The sequence below is a fragment of the Peromyscus maniculatus genome, chromosome 4 (assembly GCF_049852395.1).
Source record: "Peromyscus maniculatus bairdii isolate BWxNUB_F1_BW_parent chromosome 4, HU_Pman_BW_mat_3.1, whole genome shotgun sequence".
Lineage (NCBI taxonomy): Eukaryota > Metazoa > Chordata > Mammalia > Rodentia > Cricetidae > Peromyscus > Peromyscus maniculatus.
In genome coordinates, this window is record NC_134855.1 from 108,676,681 (window position 1) to 108,697,655 (window position 20,975).

General features: G+C 53.9%; 1 protein-coding gene across 6 annotated transcripts; it reads right to left on the reverse strand.

The window, feature by feature from the left end:
- Positions 1–1,668: 1,668 nt before the first annotated feature.
- Slc4a11 (solute carrier family 4 member 11) lies at positions 1,669–16,501 on the reverse strand. 6 transcript variants are annotated; one of them, XM_042276244.2, is made up of 20 exons: positions 16,251–16,501; positions 15,081–15,143; positions 11,412–11,576; positions 11,276–11,325; positions 10,803–11,034; positions 10,640–10,721; positions 10,098–10,221; positions 5,663–5,863; positions 5,494–5,587; positions 5,275–5,400; positions 5,082–5,195; positions 4,864–4,996; positions 4,551–4,624; positions 3,606–3,873; positions 3,309–3,415; positions 3,047–3,215; positions 2,775–2,948; positions 2,402–2,597; positions 2,160–2,329; positions 1,669–2,048 (listed from the first exon to the last, which is right to left on the reverse strand). In XM_042276244.2, exons 2-20 carry the CDS (start codon positions 15,124–15,126, stop codon positions 1,979–1,981), a joined length of 2,595 nt encoding a protein of 864 aa, XP_042132178.1. In that variant the 5' UTR covers positions 15,127–15,143; positions 16,251–16,501; the 3' UTR covers positions 1,669–1,978. The 6 variants fall into 6 exon arrangements, with proteins under 6 accessions (XP_042132178.1, XP_006984608.4, XP_042132179.1 ...); XM_006984546.4 differs by having other exon boundaries at positions 15,642–16,501; XM_042276245.2 differs by having other exon boundaries at positions 16,380–16,499.
- Between the last annotated feature and the right edge of the window lie 4,474 nt (positions 16,502–20,975).

Consider the following 20,975-nt stretch of genomic DNA (forward strand, 5'->3'; position numbering starts at 1 on the left):
GCATGTGAAGACACTGGTAAGCCACAAGCCACGTGGCAAGGTATAGATTTATAGAAATGGATTAATTTAAGCTATAAGAACAGTTAGCAAGAAGCCTGCCATGGCCATACAGTTTGTAAGCAATATAAGTCTGTGTTTACTTGGTTGGGTCTGAGCGGCTGTGGGACTGGCAGGTGACAGAGATTTGTCCTAACTGTGGGCAAGGCAGGAAAACTCTAGCTACACTGGAAGTTTCTACTGAGGATGTTTAAGAGAATTAAGCCTCAGTCCTGCTCAGCTGTGGATCCTGCATGCTTCATGATGGAAGTGCCAGGCAAGATGTGCTGGTGCATGGAGTGCAGGAGGATGGAACCAGCTTTCTGATTGGACTGGAGGCCTGCTTCACAGGGAGGAAATTTACATCTGGATAGAACCAGCTTTCTGATTGGACTGGAGGCCTGCTTCACAGGGAGGAAATTCACATCTGGATAGAACCAGCTTTCTGACTGGACTGGAGGCCAGGGAGGAAATCCACATCCGGCACCGGCAACACAGACAACCGTGACTAGGGAAGTCCTAGGCTCCCGTGGAGAGCAAGTGCTCTCGACTGCAGAGGTGCGGGCCCACATGCGTTTCCTACCACCATCTGGACAGTCTTCTGTTCCTGCTTTTGTCAAGACTTGCCAAACAGCTGTGTTCCAGAGACAGAGGAATGACCGAAGGGCACAAGGGTTCGGTACTTTGGAGAATAGTCGGGCATCTCTGTCACACCCCAGCACTGCCCCAGGCTCAGGGACTCCTGAAGAAGGAATGTAAGGGCGGGAGGAACAGGTGGCGAGTACTCCGTGACTGTCCTCCAGGCCCAACAACTGCTAAGAGAGATCAGTTCACCACTTGCAGAAGATCGTCCAGCTGGGCTTGTTGACTGTCAGCAGCCTCCCAGAGAGGTGCAGGGATCGGGAGACCCTCCCCCGAGTACCCAGCATTCTACCACTCATACCCAACTTCGCCCTAAGTGCACGTGGCCTGGGCCAGGGGTGGAGTATACGCAGGAGGGACTAGTGGAGAGAGGCTCCGTCGGTGACTCTGTGGCAAAGCCATCATCCCTGCTAGGTAAAGACTTCCCCATGTGGCCTTTGAGGGGGAGCACCCACACTCTAGTAAGTAACCCCTCACCTAGTCTCTCCAAGGAAGAATAAACCTTGTTGGGACCTTAGGGAAAGGGGTAGGAGTGGCTTAGTCTCCCCCGGGAAGGAATTTTAGCAACAAATGCCAAGTGATTAAGCCAGAAGTATGGCATCTTCTTCCTCCATCAGACTGCTCAGCCCGTCTCCCAGTTCTCTCCAAATCACACACTGGCACGTACAGGGTGCCCCTGCCCTCTCCCCCAGCCACACCCTGCAGTCACTCTGTCCACCACACAGCACCCTGCTGTACCCAAACCCTGTCTCCTCTGGGTCTCTGTTCCCAGAAGACATCCCTTGCAGGAGCCTCTCAACAGGAAGACACAAAAGTCCACTTTGTCTGCTTCTCACAGTTGGGCTGGTGGAGATGACGGCATATAGATGTAGGTACTCGGCAAATATCGGCCTTTTATTCTCCTCCCAGGGGGGTATGTTTTCTGTCCCCAAGTCTGGGAGAGCGGCAAAGATGGAGGTGGCATGGTGGAGCACAGAAACAAGACTTGGATGGCACAGAAACAAGACTTTTATTCACTAATGTGTACACAGTGAGTTCCTTATACAATCAAGGAAATGGGCTCTCTCCTGGGCATCAACTCTTTTATCAAAAGAAAATCTACTTTTCTTAGCTCCACCCTGGCAATGTCCCTGACCCTAAACTAAAGGTTAATGGGGTGAGGGGTGAGCACACACCATTGGAAACCACAATGCCCCGGGGCTTCAGGCCGCAATGAGGACGGGCCAGAGCCACGGCCGGCTCCCACCGCCCCTCGCACTGCCACAGAGCAGGCCCGAAAGGATGGGGACGGTGGCCCTGGTCAGGGTCTGTGCTCAGCATCCATGACATCCAAGTACTTGGCTTCAATGATTCGGGGCAGCAGATTGTAACTGAAGAACAGAGGGAGAGGCAAACTGAGTGGTCGATGGCCACAGCAGGTACCCACTGAGCCCAGCGGCGGCGGGCTGCGCCCTCCTCACAGCCACCCAGCCTGGTCATACCGGATCGGAATCATGGCAATCATGATGAGAGGAAAGACCATCTTCATGTAGGGCAGGGAGCTCATGCCGAAGGCACAGAGCAGCAGCAGCTGCAGAATCTGCAGGCCTGTGAAGTAGTGGATCTTCCTTTGGGGCACTCTCCGGACGTAGTGTGTGGGTGGGTATGATGTCTGTGGGCAGCAGCAATCAGGCAGTCAGGGATGGCTGTGTCCCCACACCCCCTCCCGGGCCCCGGCACCTACCTGCTCCTTGAGCAGCAGGGCCACGCGAGAGAAGAGCTGGTTGCCATCCAGGGAGGTGAGCGCAATGTAGAGGAAGAGCCCATAGAGCACAGGCTTGGGGATCCACTGCAGGGGGAAAGGCAGCAGCAGCAGCGAGAGACCCACCAGGACACTGGCGCCCAGTGCGGTCAGCCGGGTCTCCTTAACGTTCACAATCCTGCGGGGGCCCGGAGCACAGGGCTACGTGTGGGTCTAGCTAGGGCGCCGCTGCCTCTGAGCCCTTATCTCTAAGCCACATCCTTCCCTACGTCACATGGAGCCCAAGGTCGACCCCCTCTGACCTTCAGGTCTGCCTGGCTCTTGCCCTAGGACCCCAGGGACCACTCCTACTCACGTTTCATAAATGTGCCCATTCTCCACACGTTCCTCCACTAAGGCCAGTGCCCGCACATGCAGCGGGGAGTGGGGGTAGGCGGCGTGGATCCAGGGTAGCCCGAAGAGAGACAGCCCCGTATTGATGATGGCGAGCAGCAGGAGGTCCCAGTGATAGGCAGTGCCCTTCACCAGCCTGACAGAGATGGGCACACGTGGACAGAGTCCTGTTGGCTGTCAGAAGTCCGGGACCCTGCCCCCTCCCCCCTCCCCCCCCCCCACAGCCCCCAGTACCTGTTCTCTGGTGCATTGACCAGGGCAGCCACCAGGTTCTGCTCAATGAAGAAAAGCAAGGAGAGCAGGAAACCAAGACCCATGGCGCTGCCGATGGCCTTGAAGGACAGAGAGCGGATCTGTGCCATCTCAAAGAGGCTCTCGCTGGGGTTGTATCTGAACTTGCTCACTGCAATACGGGACAGGCTTGGCCCACCGTGCCCAGGGAGCGAGGCCACGCCATGCCACCCCCAGCTCCCCGCCCCCGCCCGTCCCAACTCACTCTCAATTTCCTGGAAGCCATAGGAACTGATGAGGGAGAAGGCGAGCACGGCGATGGGCAGGGCACAGTCAGACAGGGTCTCACGCACACAGGGGTGCAGGTAGGGGCTGGAGACGACCGGTGCATCAGCGTGGCCCGGGGGCTGGCTGGCCCGCGCCTCCCACCCAGGGGCCCCCTCGCTTCTTTTTCAGGAGGTCCTGAGCGCTAGAGTCTGCATAATCTAGGCTGGCTTGCAAACTGGAGATCCTCCTGCCTCGGCCTCCTAAGTACTGGGATCCAAAGGTGCCCCTTCCTCACCTTTTCTTGAACTGGTAGAGGGTGTAGCCTAGCCAGAGTGTGCCCAGCATGATGAGGAGGCTGAGGACTGCCGTGGCCTGGCCCGAGGGTGTGCTGCTGGGGCTGCTGGCTGTGGCCACCTCCACGGTGCTGTGCCAGAGGCTGGTGGTGTTGGGCACGCTGTGGAGGCTGGTGGTGTTGGGCGCGCTTCTGCCAGCGCCCAACAGGCTTGCCAAGGATGAAGTCCTTTTTGTGTGGTAGTGGTGACCATAGTAGTACTTCCAGAAGACTGTGGGGGGAGGCAACAGGCCTAAGCCATCTGGGATCTGGGAGGCTGGAGCCTAGCGTCCTTATTGATAGAGGGTGGAGGGGTGTCCTAAGGGAGGTGGGGATGCTGAAGGGAAGGAAAGGGGCCATAATGGGAGAGAGCTTCTAAGGGGGAACAAGGGGAATAGGGGAGAGCTCTGGCCTTCTCAGTCAACCAGGAACCACCTGTCCATCCATCTGTCCGTCTGTCTGTCTGTCCATCCATCTACCCTTGGTCTCCCAAGTCTGCTATTGCCTCTGCTGTAGCTGACCCCCTGGCCTGCCTGGCCCCAGTGCCTCTGCCCCCTCTCTGGCTTTGCCTGGAGAAGCTCATCCCCTTCAGCACCACATGGTGCTGCCGCTGTGCCAGCCACAGCTCCTCCAGCACTTCTGCCACCGGAAGAACAACCTTAGCTGGACTCCTCCTCCTCCTCCTCCTCCTCCTCCTCCTCCTCCTCCTCCTCTGCCCTGTCAAGCACGGTTGAGAGGCCTCCCACCCCAAGCAGGTCCCTCTCTGGGTCTGCACTCAGTTTTGTTTTGTTTTTGAGATAGGGTCCCACAATATAGCCTTAGCTGTCCTCAAACTCAGAGATCCGCCTGCCTCTGCCTCCCGAGCGATAGGATTAAAGGTGTGCGCCGCCACACCTGACTTGTACTCACTTTTGACCATGCCCTTGACGGCATCCAGCACAAACGTGATGGAAATGAAGAGGGCAATGATTTCCTCTGTTGACCTGCAAAGAGGTGATATGCTTCAAGATGTATGTGTGTGTGTGTGTGCATTGGGGGGCAGTAATTATTAAAGAAATGCTTCCCTGAGCTCTTGTATGGACCATTGCCATGAAAGAGTGCGCCCCCCCCACTCAATAAATCCACCTTGGCCTACGGAGAGCACACTATCTATTCTGGGGTTATAGGGCTTTGGCATGAGGCTGACCCACACCCCCAGACACTGCAGCCCAGGACTAGTCACCTCTTAAAGAGATTCATAAGCAGGCTGAGGTTGAGGAAGGCATAAAGCGCGAGGAAGAAACTGTTCCACAGGCCCGTCCATGCATAGAAGGAGTTGAAGTCCAGGTTGTAGTCGTCGCAGATGACTCGGATCACTGCAGACAAGGGGCAGGATGTGCAGTCAGGGCTGGGCTGGGCTCCAGGGCCTAGACACCACCTCCCATTTCAACCCCACTGTACCCTGGATGTAGATGGCCAGGGGCGCGGTTGTCAGCAGTATTACCAGTGGCTGCCCAGAGAAGAGCGCGTATAAGAGGCCTCCGATGCTCTGGCCAGCTATGGTCTTCTGCACATCTGCGGAGGTGGTAAGTTCAGGGGTCACCCCAGCCCAGGGTCCTGCCTGGCACACCCCTCCCGCCCCCGAGCCCCTCACCGATGGCTCCGTTCGTGTTCTCATCATTGAGGGATCCAAAAGCAATCGTCGGCAGGAGGCAGGCAAAATAGAGGAAAAGCGTGGTGGTGACGTATTTGCCCACGGTCTTGCCTTTCCCGATGAGGCCTAGGAATGCAGGACAGACAGCATTTGCTGCAGACGCAGGACATGCGCACTGGCCTCGTGGCCTGAAAGGCTGAGCTCTGGCTGGGCACCTACCATCGGTGAAGTCCAGTGGGTACACCGGGAACCTGTGCATGATGTCCACCCAGATGCCCTTTCCAAAAGGGAAAAAGTCCTTGCACTTGGGGGGCTGGGAGAAAGGGCAGAACGTGTTAGCGCTGCTTGACCCGCGCCCCTGACACCCCACCCCACCCCTATTCTGTACCTGGTGGTGTTTGTGAGTATGGAGGGAGCTCATGCTGTGCCCCTTGGCTCTTGGCATCATGGTGAGCAGCTGTCTTTGGTGCACCAGAGCCTCCTTGAATTCCTCCTCTGTGCGGGTCTTGAGGAGCTTCTGGCGGAAGGTGATGTCCGAGAACATGGTGGCAAAGGTGCGTGCCACCTCCATCGCAGTCTTGGTGCTTTTCTGGGGACAGAAGGTGGCACAGTTACACCCCCAGCTCCGGTGGCAGGGGAAAGCCTGTCTGTGCCGAGTGCAATCACGCACGGGCAGCCGGCAGCAGGCCCTGTTTTCCCAAGCTCAGACATGGATGCACCTTGCCACTATTCCTACTAGGAACTGCTGAGGATCTCGTGGTTTCCTTTTTCCTTTTTACCTTTTTTATTTTTGTTTTTCCAGACAGGGCTTCTCTGTGTAACAGCCCTGGCTGTCCTGGAACTCACTCTGTAGACCAGGCTGGCCTCGAACTCACAGAGATCCACCTGCCTCTGCCTCCCGAGTGCTGGGACCAAAGGTGTGCGCCACTACTGCCTGGCTCCATTTTAACATTTTAAAATAATTTATTTATTCATATTTTATGTGCATTGGTGTTTTGCCTGCATGTATGCCTGTGTGAAGGTGTCAGATCCCCTGCAACTGTAGTTACAGACAGTTGTGAGCTGCCATGTAGGTACTGGGAATTGAACCCAGGTCCTCTGGAAGAGCAGCCAGTGCTCCTAACCACTGAGCCATCTCTCCAGCTAGCATTTTTCTTTCTTGTTTGTTTGAGATAGGATCACATTCTGTAGACCAGGCAGGTCTAGGACTATGGCATTCTTCCTACCTCAGCTTCCCAAGTCTTGGGGTTACAGACCAGCCACCATGCCTGCCTTAGTATTTTTCTTGGAACTGAGACATTAGCATTGTCCTGAGCAAGAAAAGGGTTTGAGCACAGACATGAAACCACATGGAGCAAACTGCCAAGGGCCGTGGGCGTATACAGCAGGTGACAACTAGCGTTTGACAAGTCGACCCACCAGACATAAGACTCCCTAATGGGGAGCCCCACCTGGCAAAGCTGTGGGGTCACTGGCTGTGGAAACGGTGGTTTTCTGTCTGTAACTTTCTCAGGCGCACCATTATACCTCCCTGTAAGAACGGCTGTGGGCTTCCTTCCACAGTCCATTGGTTGTGTGTTTTACATCTTTGGGCATACTTACAGTTGTGGACAATCAGGTTATGAGTTCTGTGCAAGCTGTATTAATTCTGATGTATAGAAATAATACCAGAATATTCTTCTTCACTGACACAGGAAAGTAACAGTATTGTCAGTCTCAAAGACAGCTAATTTTAGACTTCAGAACAAATTTAAAACAGACTAAACTGTCCTTGCAGAAAATACACAAAGACTAATTCCCAGGTTTTGTTTATTGCTAAGTCAAGGCCAGGCTGTTTACATTGAGATAGAGCTCTCTGCAGTAGCTCCCTTTCTGCATGTACCCTGATGGCTCAAGGTTCAGCCAACTGTTTACTGCCTGGGACCCCTCATTAACTTAGAGCTACGTGCATGGGTCAGTGTGACCTTACTAGCCTGAGAGAAACTAGGTGACTTATCTTGTGTATTGAGAATGGGTAGGACCCTGAAAACGTTAACTTACAATTGTCCAGAGTTTGGCTGTGGGAGAGCAGCGGTGGTGTGGAGAGAGATGGCTGTGTAGAACTGCAGCGGAATGTGAGTGAAGTGTGTGTGTGTGTGTGTGTGTGTGTGTGTGTGTGTGTGCGCGCGCGCGCGCGTGCGTGTGTGCGTGTATTGCTGAATGAGAGATGAAGAAGAATCATGAGAGAAGTGTGAGGGAGTGAGTGGGGAAAAGAGTGAGTAAAAAGTGAGTGAATAGTGTAAAAGAAGGTATGTGAATGAGTGTGAGAGAGAGCTGTGTGAAGGAGCTGCTGCTACATAGAGGAGCTGTGGCCAGGAACTGTGGAAAGTGCTGTCTGGGGAGAGAGCTGTGTAAATGAGATGTTCAGCTGTGGCTGTGTGGAGATTTGTAACTGTGTGGAGACAAAGAAGATGAAGCTGTGTAGGAAAGAGAAATGCATGTAAAAGAAAGATGTGTAGCCATGTGAAAAACCGATGTATGTAAAGATATGTAGCGCTGTGTGGAAAGAGTCAGAGACCATTCTGAAGTTGAAGTAAAAGAGAAAGTTATCATCAGAGAGCGTGTGTGTTTCCTTATTTCCCCCCAGATAGAAAAGCCCTCCGATACATAAGAAGTTTTCCTAAACCCTGGCTGCCTCCGTGGATTTTCTCGCATTACCCTGAGGCGGCCTTGGAGCAGGCTCTCTGTAAGGTTACCGATACAAAACACATCCCTGATGTCTGTTGGCTTGTCTGACTTTGAAAGGGGATCCAGGCCCATGACACCTTATTCTCTTACCTGACCATGGTCCAGTGTTAGGAGTTAGATATGAAGCGTCCCCCTAAAGACTCATGAATGGAACTCATGAGTTGACCCCCAGCTGATGGGTCTAATCATGGGGAGGTAACTGGGTTCTGAGGGCTCCGACCTCATTGACGGATTCACGCACTGACATTAAAATTTCATGGCATTACTGAGAAGGGGTGGGAATGAGAAATGTGGGCCTTGGTCTGAGGAAGTAGGTTGTTGGGAAGTGCTCCTTAGAAGAGGGTATCATTTCCCAGGACCTTTCCCCCACTTTTGGGGAGATGCTGGGGACCAAGCTCGGAGCCTCGTGTATGCTCTGGCAGCCTGCTGCCGCTGAGCCGTAGACACAGTCTCTCCTCGTTCTCTCTGCCTTTTGGTTGCCATGAGGTCATCAGCTCTGTTCCCTCATCATAGCACTTCCCATCACGACATTCTGCTCTGCTCCAAAGCCGTGGAGCCGGCCACGGACTGAAACCGTGTCTCTGAATTCTTCGTCACAGTGACAGCTGACACATGGCTTGTTCACTGCCTAGCCCAATCTCAGGAGGCCCTCGGTCAGACTCAGGGCAGCAGTCCAAGCTGCGCCTACTGTGTGCTCCTGAGCAGGAACTTCACGCTGGGTGCAGCCTGACTGGCCTCAAGTGATACGGGTACTAAGGCTATTGCCCCTTCCCGCTGTTCTGGCCACACTGCCGGCTGCCGCTCCCTCTAACTCATGATGCGCAGCATATCTATCTATAAGACTACTGGCAGGGAAGCCCCCCTGTTCCTGGTACCCAGAGAATCCAGAGAAGGCATCCCACACCAGAGTCAGGCAGAGTTATCAAAACGCTAACGAAAAGGGATGTTGTGGAGAAGGCCTGTAAAACCAGCACTGGGAAGGCAGAAGGATACAGAGTTCAAGGCCAGCCTCCAGTCTGTTTTAAAGAACTAAAGGAGGGTAGAGGCGTGGGTCAGTGATGGAGCACCTGCCCTCATGTGTGTACATGAGGGCCCCGAGGTCCCTCCTCAACACTGGGGGAAACAGTGCAGTAGCTAATGAAAGCTTAAATATTAAGGCCCTTCCACAGCTTTGGGCAGAGGATTACAGTTCCCTATTCAGGATTTTAAACCTTTTGCCTTATTGAGAAAACTCCTAGACTGGACCAGCTACAGCTTCCACAAAAGCAGGGTGGTGGGGCACACGCCTTTAATCCCAGCACTCGGGAGGCAGAGGCAAGTGGATCTCCGTGAGTTTGAGGCTAGCCTGGTCTACAGAGTGAGATCCAGGAGAGCCAAGGCTACACAGAGAAACCCTGTCTCAAAACACACACACACACACACACACACACAAACAAAAAAAAAAACACACAAAAAAAACACAAGAACAAAAACAAAAAAGAACAGCAAACAAACAAACAAAAAACCCAAAAGAGCGAGGTATCCTTGCCCAGGTAGCATAAGGCTCAAGGAGCGCAGCAGGTCCTTGTCCAGCAAATCATGAAGGAGGAATACTGGTGGGAAGGCAGCCAAAGAACGGCCCAATGCAGCCAGGAGGTGGTGGCACACACCTTTAATCCTAGCACTCGGGAGGCAGAGGCAGGTGGATCTCTGTGAGTTTGAGGCCAGCCTGGGCTACAGAGTGAGATCCAGGAAAGGTGCAAAGCTACACAGAGGAAACCCTGTCTCGAAAAAATGAAAACCCAAACCAAAAACAAACAAACAAACAAACAAATGGCCCAATGCACAAAGTTATTATACTGGGACTTGAATCCAGAGCCTTGGACATGCTGAGTCCTCAGCTTGCCACCAATCTACCCAAATTTGCCATTGTAAAAAAGCATTTCTTTTCAGTAAGAAAGCCAACTTTTTGGGCATTTCCAGGGAAATTTCAGATGCAACAGGGACTTGGCAAGAGCATCTCTAATAAACATCGGATAAAGAGGAAGAGCAGGGATGAGAAGCCAGTAGAGATGTTTCCAAGGCAACGGCAGGGCAACCTGGAGCCCGACACTCACCATCTTGGGCGGGGCCAGCACCAGGATGACAAAGCGGACCTCACAGGAGTTCTCCCCCCAGTTCTGTGGTCGAATCAGGCGGCTGATGCACACATGCCTCTTCTGCAGGGCCTTCATGGTGCAGCTGGGGGAGAGAGGAGAGGAAACGGACGGCTGCCACCCTCAGGAGCAGAGGCTGCCGCCACCCTGCGGAGCCTGAAACGGAGGCTGGGGGAGGGGGAGGGAGAAGCAGCACTGGCTGCTCTCTCGCAGAGGAGCAGGGTTCAATTCCCAGCATCCACCTGGCAGCTAATAGCCCAGCAGGAACTCTGGTATCTGTGGCACGGATGTGGTGCTCATACATACATGTACACACAATACCCGCACACATTAAAAAGAAAAAAAAAAAGACCAACTAGGACAGAGTGCTTCTGTCCTCTTGTCCCAAACTGGAGGTGCTCCCACCATAGTTGTGTTACTTGTCTCTGCAGGGACATGAGATACCTGGCTAGCTCCAGGGTAACGGCAGGGGACCAGGTGTGGGGGGTAGGATGGCAACTCACATGATGCAGAGCCACGACTGCTGGTACTGGACCCCTCTGACAGTGGCGGTGACTCCCTGGATGGTGTCTGACAGCAGGTGGACTGAGGATGGAGGAAGGGACACAGGACAGTCAGCTGCCCCGGCCACACTGTCACGTGCCAGGGGCAGGGACGGGGCCTCACCTTTACTCTCCATGGGGGCCCCAGCGTCTGTGAAGAGCTTGGCCATGAGCAGGTCCAGGTCACAGTCGGGTTCCGCGTGGTTGGGGTCCTGGGCGAAGCGGTTCAGCATGGTCCGAAGCACGTCATCCAGGGAGGTAGCTGTCTCGTTCAGGATGATGCTGGCCTGGGCCAGGAAGCCATCCAGGTCCCGGTGTGCTCGGACCTCTTCCTCAAAGTTCTTCAACTTCAGATACTGGAGGGATGCCAGGTACAGACCACACAGCCTCTGAGTTAGACCATTGTCTCTCTTGCCCCCACATGCCCTCCATAATGGTCTATGAATGTCCCTGCCTACCAGGAGAGGAGGTTCGGGCTTGGGCTAGTATGAGAGGAATGCCCGGGAACATGGGGACAGACAGCGTGGCAGATATGGGGAATCAGCGCTCTTAAACCCTCCCTGGAGACCCCGCCCAGCCCCACAGGATGGGCCTCACCTTGCGGGAGGTGTGTAGGAGCACACAGCCACCAGTTGCTGCTTCTAAGTCTGGAGGAACGGGAAGAGAGCTCAGTACGCTGCCCCAGCTCTCCAGGGCTCCTTAGCAGAGCAGGGCCACCCCCGAGTCCCCATACCAGATTTGGAGGGCTGCACCTCGAGGTTGACATTGACAAAAAACCGGATGCTCTCGCCAGACACGATGGAGGAGTTGACGGTGTCAAAGACCTCGTCCCCCAGGCTGTCTTCCCGCACTTCAGGGGTATCGTCCATGTCATTCCGGAAGTAGCCCAGAGCTGCCGCTGTGACCGGGAGAGACCATCTGTCAGTGCTACACATCGTAGGGAAGGGTTCTAAGTCCCCGGCACGGTACCTCTGCTCCATCTCCTGAGTGCATCCCTGGTGGTAAGAGGCCTCCCACCAGTCAAGGAGAGAGCTTTGGTTAAGGGAAGCAGAAATGCTGGTCCTGCCTGGCTCAGAGTGTGACAGCCGGCACACAGAGCTGAAGCCCCTGCCCAGTGATCGTCTGTACCATTTTTCTACCCCCCCCCCTCACAAGGTTTCTCCATTTTTCAGCTTTAAGAACCAGGGCTCTGCTGTATCATTCTGACCCTTCAGCTTAACTTTAATCCTAGCATTTGGCAAACAGAGGCAGACAGATCTCTGTGAGTTCAAGGGTGGCCTGGTCTACATGCAGAGTTGCAGGCCAGCCCATGCCTATAATGTAGAACTCAGGAGGCTGAGGCAGAAACACCGAGAGTTTTTAAGGTTAGCTTGGGCTACACAGTGAGGCCCAGTCTAAGCAGGAAAACAAAACCAACAAACAAAAACAACTTTACGGCACAGCATGGTGGTGCACACCTTTAATCCCAGCACTTGGGAGACAGAGGCAGGCGGATCTCTGTGAGTTCGAGGCCAGCCTGGTCTACAGAGCGAGTTCCAAGACAGCCAGGGCTGTTACACAAAGAAACCCTGTTGCAAAAAAACCAAAACAAACAAACAAACAAATCCAACTTTGGGCACGTGGCTCATTCCTGTGGAGCCCAGCACTTGGAAAGCTGAGGCAGAAAGACTGAATGAGTTCCAGGCCAACCTGGGCTATATTTCAAAATATAAAAAAGTGGGGCTTATGAGATGGGTCAGTGGTTAAGTAAGCACATGCTGCTTAATCATGAGAACAGGAGTTCAGATCCCAGCATCAGTGCTGGGTAGCTCACAAATGCTTCTAACTGCAGCTCCAAGGGATCCGACACTGTCTTCTAGCCTCATGCACATAGGCACTTACACAAACACACGCTCAAATAAAAAGTCTGTATTGCCCTGCGGAGGGCAGTGGTGGCACACACCTTTAACCCCACCACTCAGGAGGCAGGGGCCAGGTGGTCTACGGAGTGAGTTCCAGGACAGCCAGGGCTACAAAGTGAAACGCTGTCTTGAAAAACCATGTACTGAACTCTGTGTGTGTGTGTGTGTGTGTGTGTGTGTGAGAGAGAGAGAGAGAGAGAGAGAGAGAGAGAAACAAAAGACTGCTTTCTTTCAGAGTTCTCAGGCTGAGAACCCCAGGGAAGGTGAAGTTGCTACAGATCCAAATGGCCCACGCTCTCACCTCCCCTATACCCCCACCCCATCCCACTCCACCCCAGCCTCACTGGTACAGGGCTTCCAGCCTTGTACCTCCTGGGGGGGGGGAGCAGGCAAGACTGAGGGAAGAGCATCAAGGTTGAGACTCGGTTCAGCAGTTGAAAATACCCAGGAGGCAAGAAAGCCTGTGAACCAGCCAGAAGATGGAAGGCCTCCTTAGTCTGGCTCCCACCACGCCCCTTCCAAGGAGCAGCAGCAGGAACTCCTGAGCACAGAAGCTGTGGTCACTCCTGCAGCCGCCACCCTAACATGCAAATGTCTCTTTCCCCTGCAGCCCTGAAAAAAATCACAGCCTGAGCCAGCCTGTTCCCCTTCCTCCAGGCCAGTCTCAGACTCTCCATCTCTCCCTCGGCCAGACAGCTAGGGCCACAGGCATGCCCACTCTCGTTCTATAAGCTAGCTAAGTGTCTCTCCCTGCAGGGCCGTCCTCAGGCTCATTTGGCACACTCTTCCTAGAGCCCGACCTCTTTGTCAGCCCAGCCAGAATCTCTTTCAGACCGACCTGTAGCTCCACATTTGGGGACACTTTTAGGAAAGAGGTCTTTGTAAGCCAGACCCCCACTAGTCACTGACAAACACCTGCACAGGGACAGGGGCAGGTCAGTGGCATGTCCACACCTGCCAGTCAGTGACTCACCCTGACTCACTTCCACTTCTGCCCTTCAGCTTCCTCTGCACATCCCAGGCCTTGTCCCTCGATATCCTGGGCTCACGACCTGATGATCACCCCACCCCATCTCCAGGCCGGGGTCTACGGAGCCAAAAATTCATCCTCCTTGCCTTTACTGTGGAGGACATGCCAAACACCCTCCTCCTTAATGCAAGCCTGCCTTATTTAAAACTACTTGGAGGAGAGCCGGGTAGCACAGCCCTGTTAAAGAGTCAAGAGGATGGGGTTGGGAATTTAGCTCAGTGGTAGAGTGCTTGCCTAGCAAGCACAAGGCCCTGAGTTCGATCCTCAGCTCAAAAAAAAAAAAAAAGTCAAGAGGATCCAAAGTTCAGTTATCCTCAGCTACATGGTGAGCCAGAGGCCAGCCTGGGCTACATGAGACCCTGTCTAAACGCTTACCCACCAGCCAGGCTCAGTCTTGTTTCTTCAGCCATTCTCAGCCCAGTACTTCCTTCTCTACCTGGAGCTCTATCTTTGCTTAGCCTTGGCTCGCAGACCCCTTAGGTCTCTGCAGGCTGCCACACCATTCTCCAGAGCATAGCTACAAAGCTCAGCTGCCAGCCAGCCTCTCGACACAACGGAGCCCTCCTGCCCTGGGCACCTGGGTGAAAACATCACCAGGATGCCTAAACACTGTACCACTGAACAACTCAGGAGAGCTGGGGATGCAGATCAGTGTCTAGAGTATGTATGTGCCTAATGTGTGAAACCCAGAGTTCAAGCCCCAGTACCCTATAAACCCGGCTCGGAGGTGAAAGCTTGTAATCTTTTTGTTTGTTTGTTTGTTTTTCAAGACAGGGTTTTCTATGTGTAGTTTTGGCGCCTGTCCTGGCTCTAGTTCTGTAGAAGAGGCTGGCCTCGAACTCACAGAGATCCTCCTGGCTCTGCCTCCCAAGTGCTGCGATCAAAGGCGTGTGCCACCACCGTCCAGCCGGTAATGGGAAATTCAAGCTCATATTTGGCTACATAGGGAGGTTTAGGCCAACCTAGGCTACATGCTTTTTTTTTTTTTCCTCGTACAAAACCAAATGAAAAAACACAAAGAAACATTGTGCAGACACAGGCAGCAGGGAGCCAAATGCAGGGAAGAGGCTAGACCAGTTGAAGCAGGGACAACTGCAGCCTCTCTCTCCAGGGTTAAACGGGGACGGAGCAGCCAAAGCGTGCATAGCATGTAGTCTAGCCTAAAGCTGCACGGAGCAGCCAAAGCGTGCATAGCATGTAGTCCAGCCTAAAGCTGGCCAGGCACGCAGGGCCCCAGAACAGCGGACCACAGGAGAAAGCAGCAAATGGTGTGGGTAGCCATCTGCCCTCCTCCCAGGACTTCAGCGCCCCTGCCAGCTGCCCACCCAGCAAGCCACACAGCCTCCAGAAGGGCGCTAACCACTCCACGGGGCTACACAAGCGGCTTCTGCAAATGCTATGCATTTGTTGGCAGATGCACGGGCTGAGTTCCCTGGAGATTTCTGATCGTGGAAGCTTTCTAGATACACACCTGAGAAGTATTCACTGGAGTCCTCAAGGCGTCCATTCTGTGACATGGCCAAAGGACAGTCTTCTACAAGGAAAGCCAAAGAGTTGACACCAGCCCCGTGGACCAGCCCCAGACAGTCTTCTGTACCCTGTTCAACTCAGCCCACCCCACCCCTGCTGACTCCTTATCCTTCCTAGGAACGCGTTTCAGGCCAAGAGGTAGGGGTCAGAGTACTACGGAGGGGACCCTGCAGTACCCCGGGAAGGCCAGTCTTCATCTAGGGTACTAATCCCTAAGTCAGTCTACTAGGGGCTGCCTAGGTACGCAAAGGGCGTGAAGGGTGCTTTCTCCGGTCATCTCATCACGAAATCATCATCAGTACTCAGCTCATTAACCCAAGCATCACTGACTGAACCGAATCCAGCTCTGGAGGGAAGCAGCTAGAACCCGGCACGCCCAGCACTTTGGAGTGAGGGAGTGTCCATGAGCCGCTCCTCAGATCTGCCCAGGGGCCACACATGCCCATCTCCGGAGCACTTTTCCCGTCCTCCCCAATCGTCAGGGGTCACCTAGGGGACCGACCCAGCAACTGCCTCCATCCCATGGCGTCACCGTGGTGCTGGGCCGCCAAAGAGGAGCCACTGACCCAGGAAGAAGGGGCGGAGTGGGTATGCAGAACACACTGAGGTTTGAGGTACTATCCGGATGTTTGTGCGAGGAAGGACTCACTGGAGGGGCCGCGTACGAGAAAGGGACGTGGTCCACACTCGCGGACCCTGAGAACGAGGGGATGGGCAGGATTCGGAGGCACTAGGGGAGGTAGCGGAGGAGAACGAACCACACCCAGGAGCAGGTAAGCCACCGGCCAAACGCGGCTCCGGTGGGTGACTCTAGGCGGTGGCGCGCACTGGCAAGCGCCGCCCTGCCCACTTCCTAGTTCCCCACCCTCCGCGGCGTCGCCGGTTACGTTATCTTTCATTCAAGTCCTGAAGGTGTGTCTAGACGGCGAGCGCAGGACAAGTAACAACGGGATGCCCACGGCGTCCCCCCCGGTCGCCCCTTGCCGCGAGCACTGGGGACCCGGGCCGCCTTCGGTGGAACCCTGCCGGAGGCGCGAAGCCGGCACAGCCTCTCGCCCACCCGGCTCTGCGCTGGAACACACGCCTGGTGGCCGCGGCCCGGGCTCCTCACCCAGGACTCCGCCGTTCCGGGCGTTCCGGGCGGGCTCGCAGAGGGGGAGCCGGTGACACGGGTCGCGAGCCGCGCCGCGGTCCCAACCGTGCGGCGTAAGGCCGCTTCCAGCCGAGGTCGCGCCCTCACCCGCGAGGTCTGCTCCCGATCGGTGGCGGCTCGCGTGCGCAGGCCCAGGCGTCGTGGAGCGCGGGCCCGGGAGGGACTCGCTCCAAGCTTCGGGACAGCCCCACCGCACCACTCAAGCGCGCCCCGAAGGGACGGGCGCGTCCGCTTAAAAAGCGTGGCGGGACTCCGCCCCCCACCTTCGCCGAGCGCCACTGCCAGCCACGCCTGCGGGCTTCAGAGCCGCCCCAACCCGCCCGTGCCGCGCCCGCCCCCCGGCCGCCAGGGCGGTCCCCAAACCCCCGCCCATGCTGCTTTGTGCACTTGCCCGTGGGCTAGCGCCCTAAGCCGCCCCCGCTCCTCTGCCGGTGCCCGCCCTGGGTTCCTCATCCCTCTCACGGGTTAAGTAAGAGGCGGCCTGGTCTCTGGAGAGCGGGTTGTGGTGAATTCTGGCAAGTACGGTGAGCACCTCTTTCCCTCACCCCACTCCACCTCCCCGCCCGCCCGCACCTTCGTGGTTTCCAAGTAAGTGATTCTACGGTACGAGGCCTGACTCTGGAGCACACACCTAAGCAAAGTACCATTCTCCAGCCACCCCTCTACCACTCCGCGATAGGCTCAGCACAGAGTTCTCTCCACTGTCGCTCTACCGTGAAAGGGGACACGCAGGGCTGGTAGGCATTTGGAGTGTTGCGGGGATCTGTATATTGATAGGTATGATGAGCCAGGCAGGTATTAGGAGCGAAGGTGTGGAGGGCATGCTAGTCTCCACTTCTCACATGCACGCTATTCCAGGATCCCCCGCTCCCAGAACCCCGATGACTCAGGGAGAGCCTCATGCTGCTTTTGTTGGGGTGAAGCAGGCCCTGGGAGGAGAAGCCGCAGGCCACGTTGCTCCACCTATCCATAAGACCTCCTCTGGGTATCTTCTCACTGGAGCTCCAGGTTCAGGGAGGCTGAAGAACCAGGTGGGGTGGCAGGCATGGGCCTGGATCCATGTTTCACCCCAGGCACTCTCGTCCCAGTACCTGGTTGTTCTAACCCTGCTCTTCCAGGAAACTTCTGGAGACTGGAGGAGGAACAACTTCCCCAACTCTCCAGAGGAAAAAGGGACGCATTGCCCCCATGCATGCCTGTGACCCCCCTCTGCACCTGACTCTGATTCAGAGAAACTGAGGCTCTGACCTTTCCTGCTTCAGCCTGAGGCCGGGTGTCAAGACCGGTTTCCTTAAGGCTTTCCCACCTGCCCTGTGCTGTGCAGACCCGAGGCTGTGGACAAACAGATGCTGAAGTCTTCCCGCCTTTGCCTCACTGGGTGATGATATGAGCAGGCAGGCTGAGGGACCCCAAAATACGCACACACATTCCCTCTCACACACACACCCCCAGCGCCTCTGACATCACTGTGTTTTAGGTAGTGTCTACCTTAAGCTCTGCCTGCCCGTTGCCACTTTTAGAATCTGGGGCGAGAAGCAACCATTTAGTATTTCATTAGAAAAAATAAAACCAACCAGGCAGCAGTCACCTTTAACCCCAGCACTTGGGAGGCAGGGGCAGGCAGATTTCTGTGAGTTTGAGGCCAGCCTGGTCTACAGAGTGAGTGGACAGCCAGGACAGCTACACAGAGAAACCCTGTCTCAAAAAACCACAATAAACAAAAAAACAGACAGATGTGGTAGCACACGCCTTTAATCCCAGCACCCTGGAGGCAGAGGCAGGCAGATCTCTTTAAGTTTGAGGCCAGCCTGGTCTACAGAGCAAGTTCCAGGCCAGCCAGAACTACATAGTGAGATCTTATCTTAAAAAAAAAACAAACAACAAAAATAACAAACAGAAACCAAAACCAGCAAAGTGTAAGGGTGGAGAGACTGCTCACTCGTTGAGCGCACTTACTGCTCTTGTAGGGGCCTGGGTTTGCTTCTCAGCACCCACATGGTGGCTCACGACTACTTGTAACACTTCTGATGCCGGTACCCCGGGCAGAGGCAGAGGCAGCAGGATTAGCAAGTTTAGGATCATCTTTACCTACACAGAGTCTGGCACCATCCCGAAATACGTGAAGCCCTTTCTCAAAAACAGTGTAGGCCAGGCATGGTAGCACAGGCCTTTAATCCCAGCACTCAGGGAGGCAGAGGCAAGTGGATCTCTGAGTTCAAGGCCAGCCTGGTCTACAGAGTGAGTTCCAGGACAGCCAGGGCTACACAGAGAAACCCTGTCTTGAAAAACAAACAAAAACTAAACTAAACAGAAACAAAAATGTTAAAGCAGAGATTTGTGTGTGTGTGTGTGTGTGTGTGTGTGTGTGTGTGTGTGTGTGTGTGTGTGTTTGTGCACTTACAAAGACAGGCACTTATGTAGACAGTGGACAAGCACAGAGGCCAGAGGTCAACCTTGCCTGTTGAAACTGAAGAGCTGTCTACCTTGCCTTTGAGAAAGGTCTCTTATTGGTACCTGAGGTCGCCAGTTAAGCTAGAGTGGCTGGTCAGAATCTGGCTGCCTCTACTTCCCAGTCAACAGTGGGTTACCAGTTCAAGATAAGATTTGTTTTTTACGTGGGTGCTCTGGAGAGAACCTGGGTCCCCATGATTGCAAAGCAAACGCATTACCGGCTGACCTGTCTGTCTCCCCAGTCCCCGGAAATGAGTCTTTTCAGCTAGAAAATTCCATGAAGGTTTCGTCTCAAACGGAAAGTCTGCCTGCCTTATCAATTCATCTTTCCTTTTTCCTGTCGTCCTTGTTTCTCTATTATTTGTACATTCGCCCGGGCATGAAACTTCAGAGATGCAATTTCTCAAAACGTGAAACAATGAGAAGGAAAGACTTCAGCTTCTTGACTGACACAGGAAAAGCAGCAGTCACTGTGGGGGTCTGTCAGCTTGGTTCTCTTCCCTTTGCGGATTTCCACTTACTAGGATGAAACATAAAAATCTCTGCGCCTCACACCATCTGTTTTAGGCCGATCTGATCAATTTAGCAATTCAGAGAGTCCTTGAAGAGGGAGAGGAGAATAACTTCTGGATCAACACATTTATTTTTCTTCAGATTTTTGGAGGATGAAACATGTCTGGCATTGTTTCAGAACATCGTGTTTTTTTCCATTTGGGCTTTTTCCACTTTTACCTTCAAGTCATCCCCTTGGCTTTATCTGGTCACTGTCTTGTCATCAACGGTCCCTGCAAAATGGCTCCGTTTGGTACACTTGTTACCACCCCCCACCTGGAGCAGCAGAGGCCCCTGCCTCCCCCAGATAAGTCTGTTTTAAAGGGAAAAAGATTGTCCATTAGGCTCCCCCAGGACACTGGTGCACTGGGTGTACAAGGGAACTACACAGTCAAGTAGTGGTGGCCTTTTCTCTATTTGTGGTGTGGTGGTAAAGTTTGACACAGGCCTGTAAAACCCTGGCGGGCAGGAACTCAATATCCAGCTGAAACTGGCCTTCAACTCAGAGATCCACTTACTTGTGCCTCCCAAGTGCTGGAATTAAAGGCATGTGCCACCATGCCTGGCTCATTTTAATGTGCAGAATAATAACAATTATTTTTATATTTATTGCATGTGTTTGCCTACATGTGTATCTGCAACATGTTGATGCCTGGTGCCTGTAGAAATGAGAAGAGAGCATTGGATCCCCTGGGACTGGAGTTAGATGCTTGTGAGCCATCATGTTGGTGCTGGGATTTGAACCTGGGTCCTCTGCAAGAGCAACAAGTGCTCTTAACCACTGAACCATCTCTAACAGCCCTCACTATTATGTTTTGAGACAGGGTCTCACATAGCCCAGATTGGTTTTAAAGTCTGTGCTGCTGGGGATAACCTTGAAGTCCTGGTCTACCTTCCTCTGCCACCCAAGTGCTGGGATTACAAGTGTGTGCCACTATGCCCTATTTATTCAGTGTTGAGCATGGGACCCAGGACTTCTTGCATGCTAGGCTAGTACTCTTATCAACTAAGCTGCAACCCTAGCCTGAAAATTATTTTTTGATGTGTCTGTGCCTGTCTGTGCTCATGTGCATGCATGTGTACGCAGGCCTGTTGGAGAACGTTTCTTTCCCGCCCAACAGTTCCCAAATAACTGACATGGAGGCTGAATATTAATTATAAACCCTCGGCCAATAGCTCAGGCTTGTTACTAGGTAACACTCACATTTAAATTAATTCATATTTCTTATCTACGCTTTGCCAGGTGGCTTGGTGCCTTCTCTCAGTACGGCATGCTCATCTTGCTTCTCTACATCTGTTCGAGAGGCCTCAGCTCTGCCCTTCTTCCCATCACTCTCAGTTTGTCTCTCTTACCTAACCTTATTCTGCCTGGCTCTAGGCCAGTCAGCTTCTTTATTAAACCAATCACAGTGATGTACATTCACAGTGTAAAAGAATATCCCACACAGTCTAGGGGACCGCCTTCCTCTGTCAAGTTCATCAGTACCATTCACCTCCCTGCCAGGCCCCTGATAGTCTCTTAGCTCCTGGAACTTGCCAAGTCGGCTAGGCTGGCTGACGGGCTGGTTCCATCTCCCAGCGCTGGTGTTCTAAGCACGTGCCACTACACCCAGATTTAATTCTTTCATTTTTTATGTCTTTGAGAGTTTTGCCTGCATGTGTATCTGTGCATCACTTGTA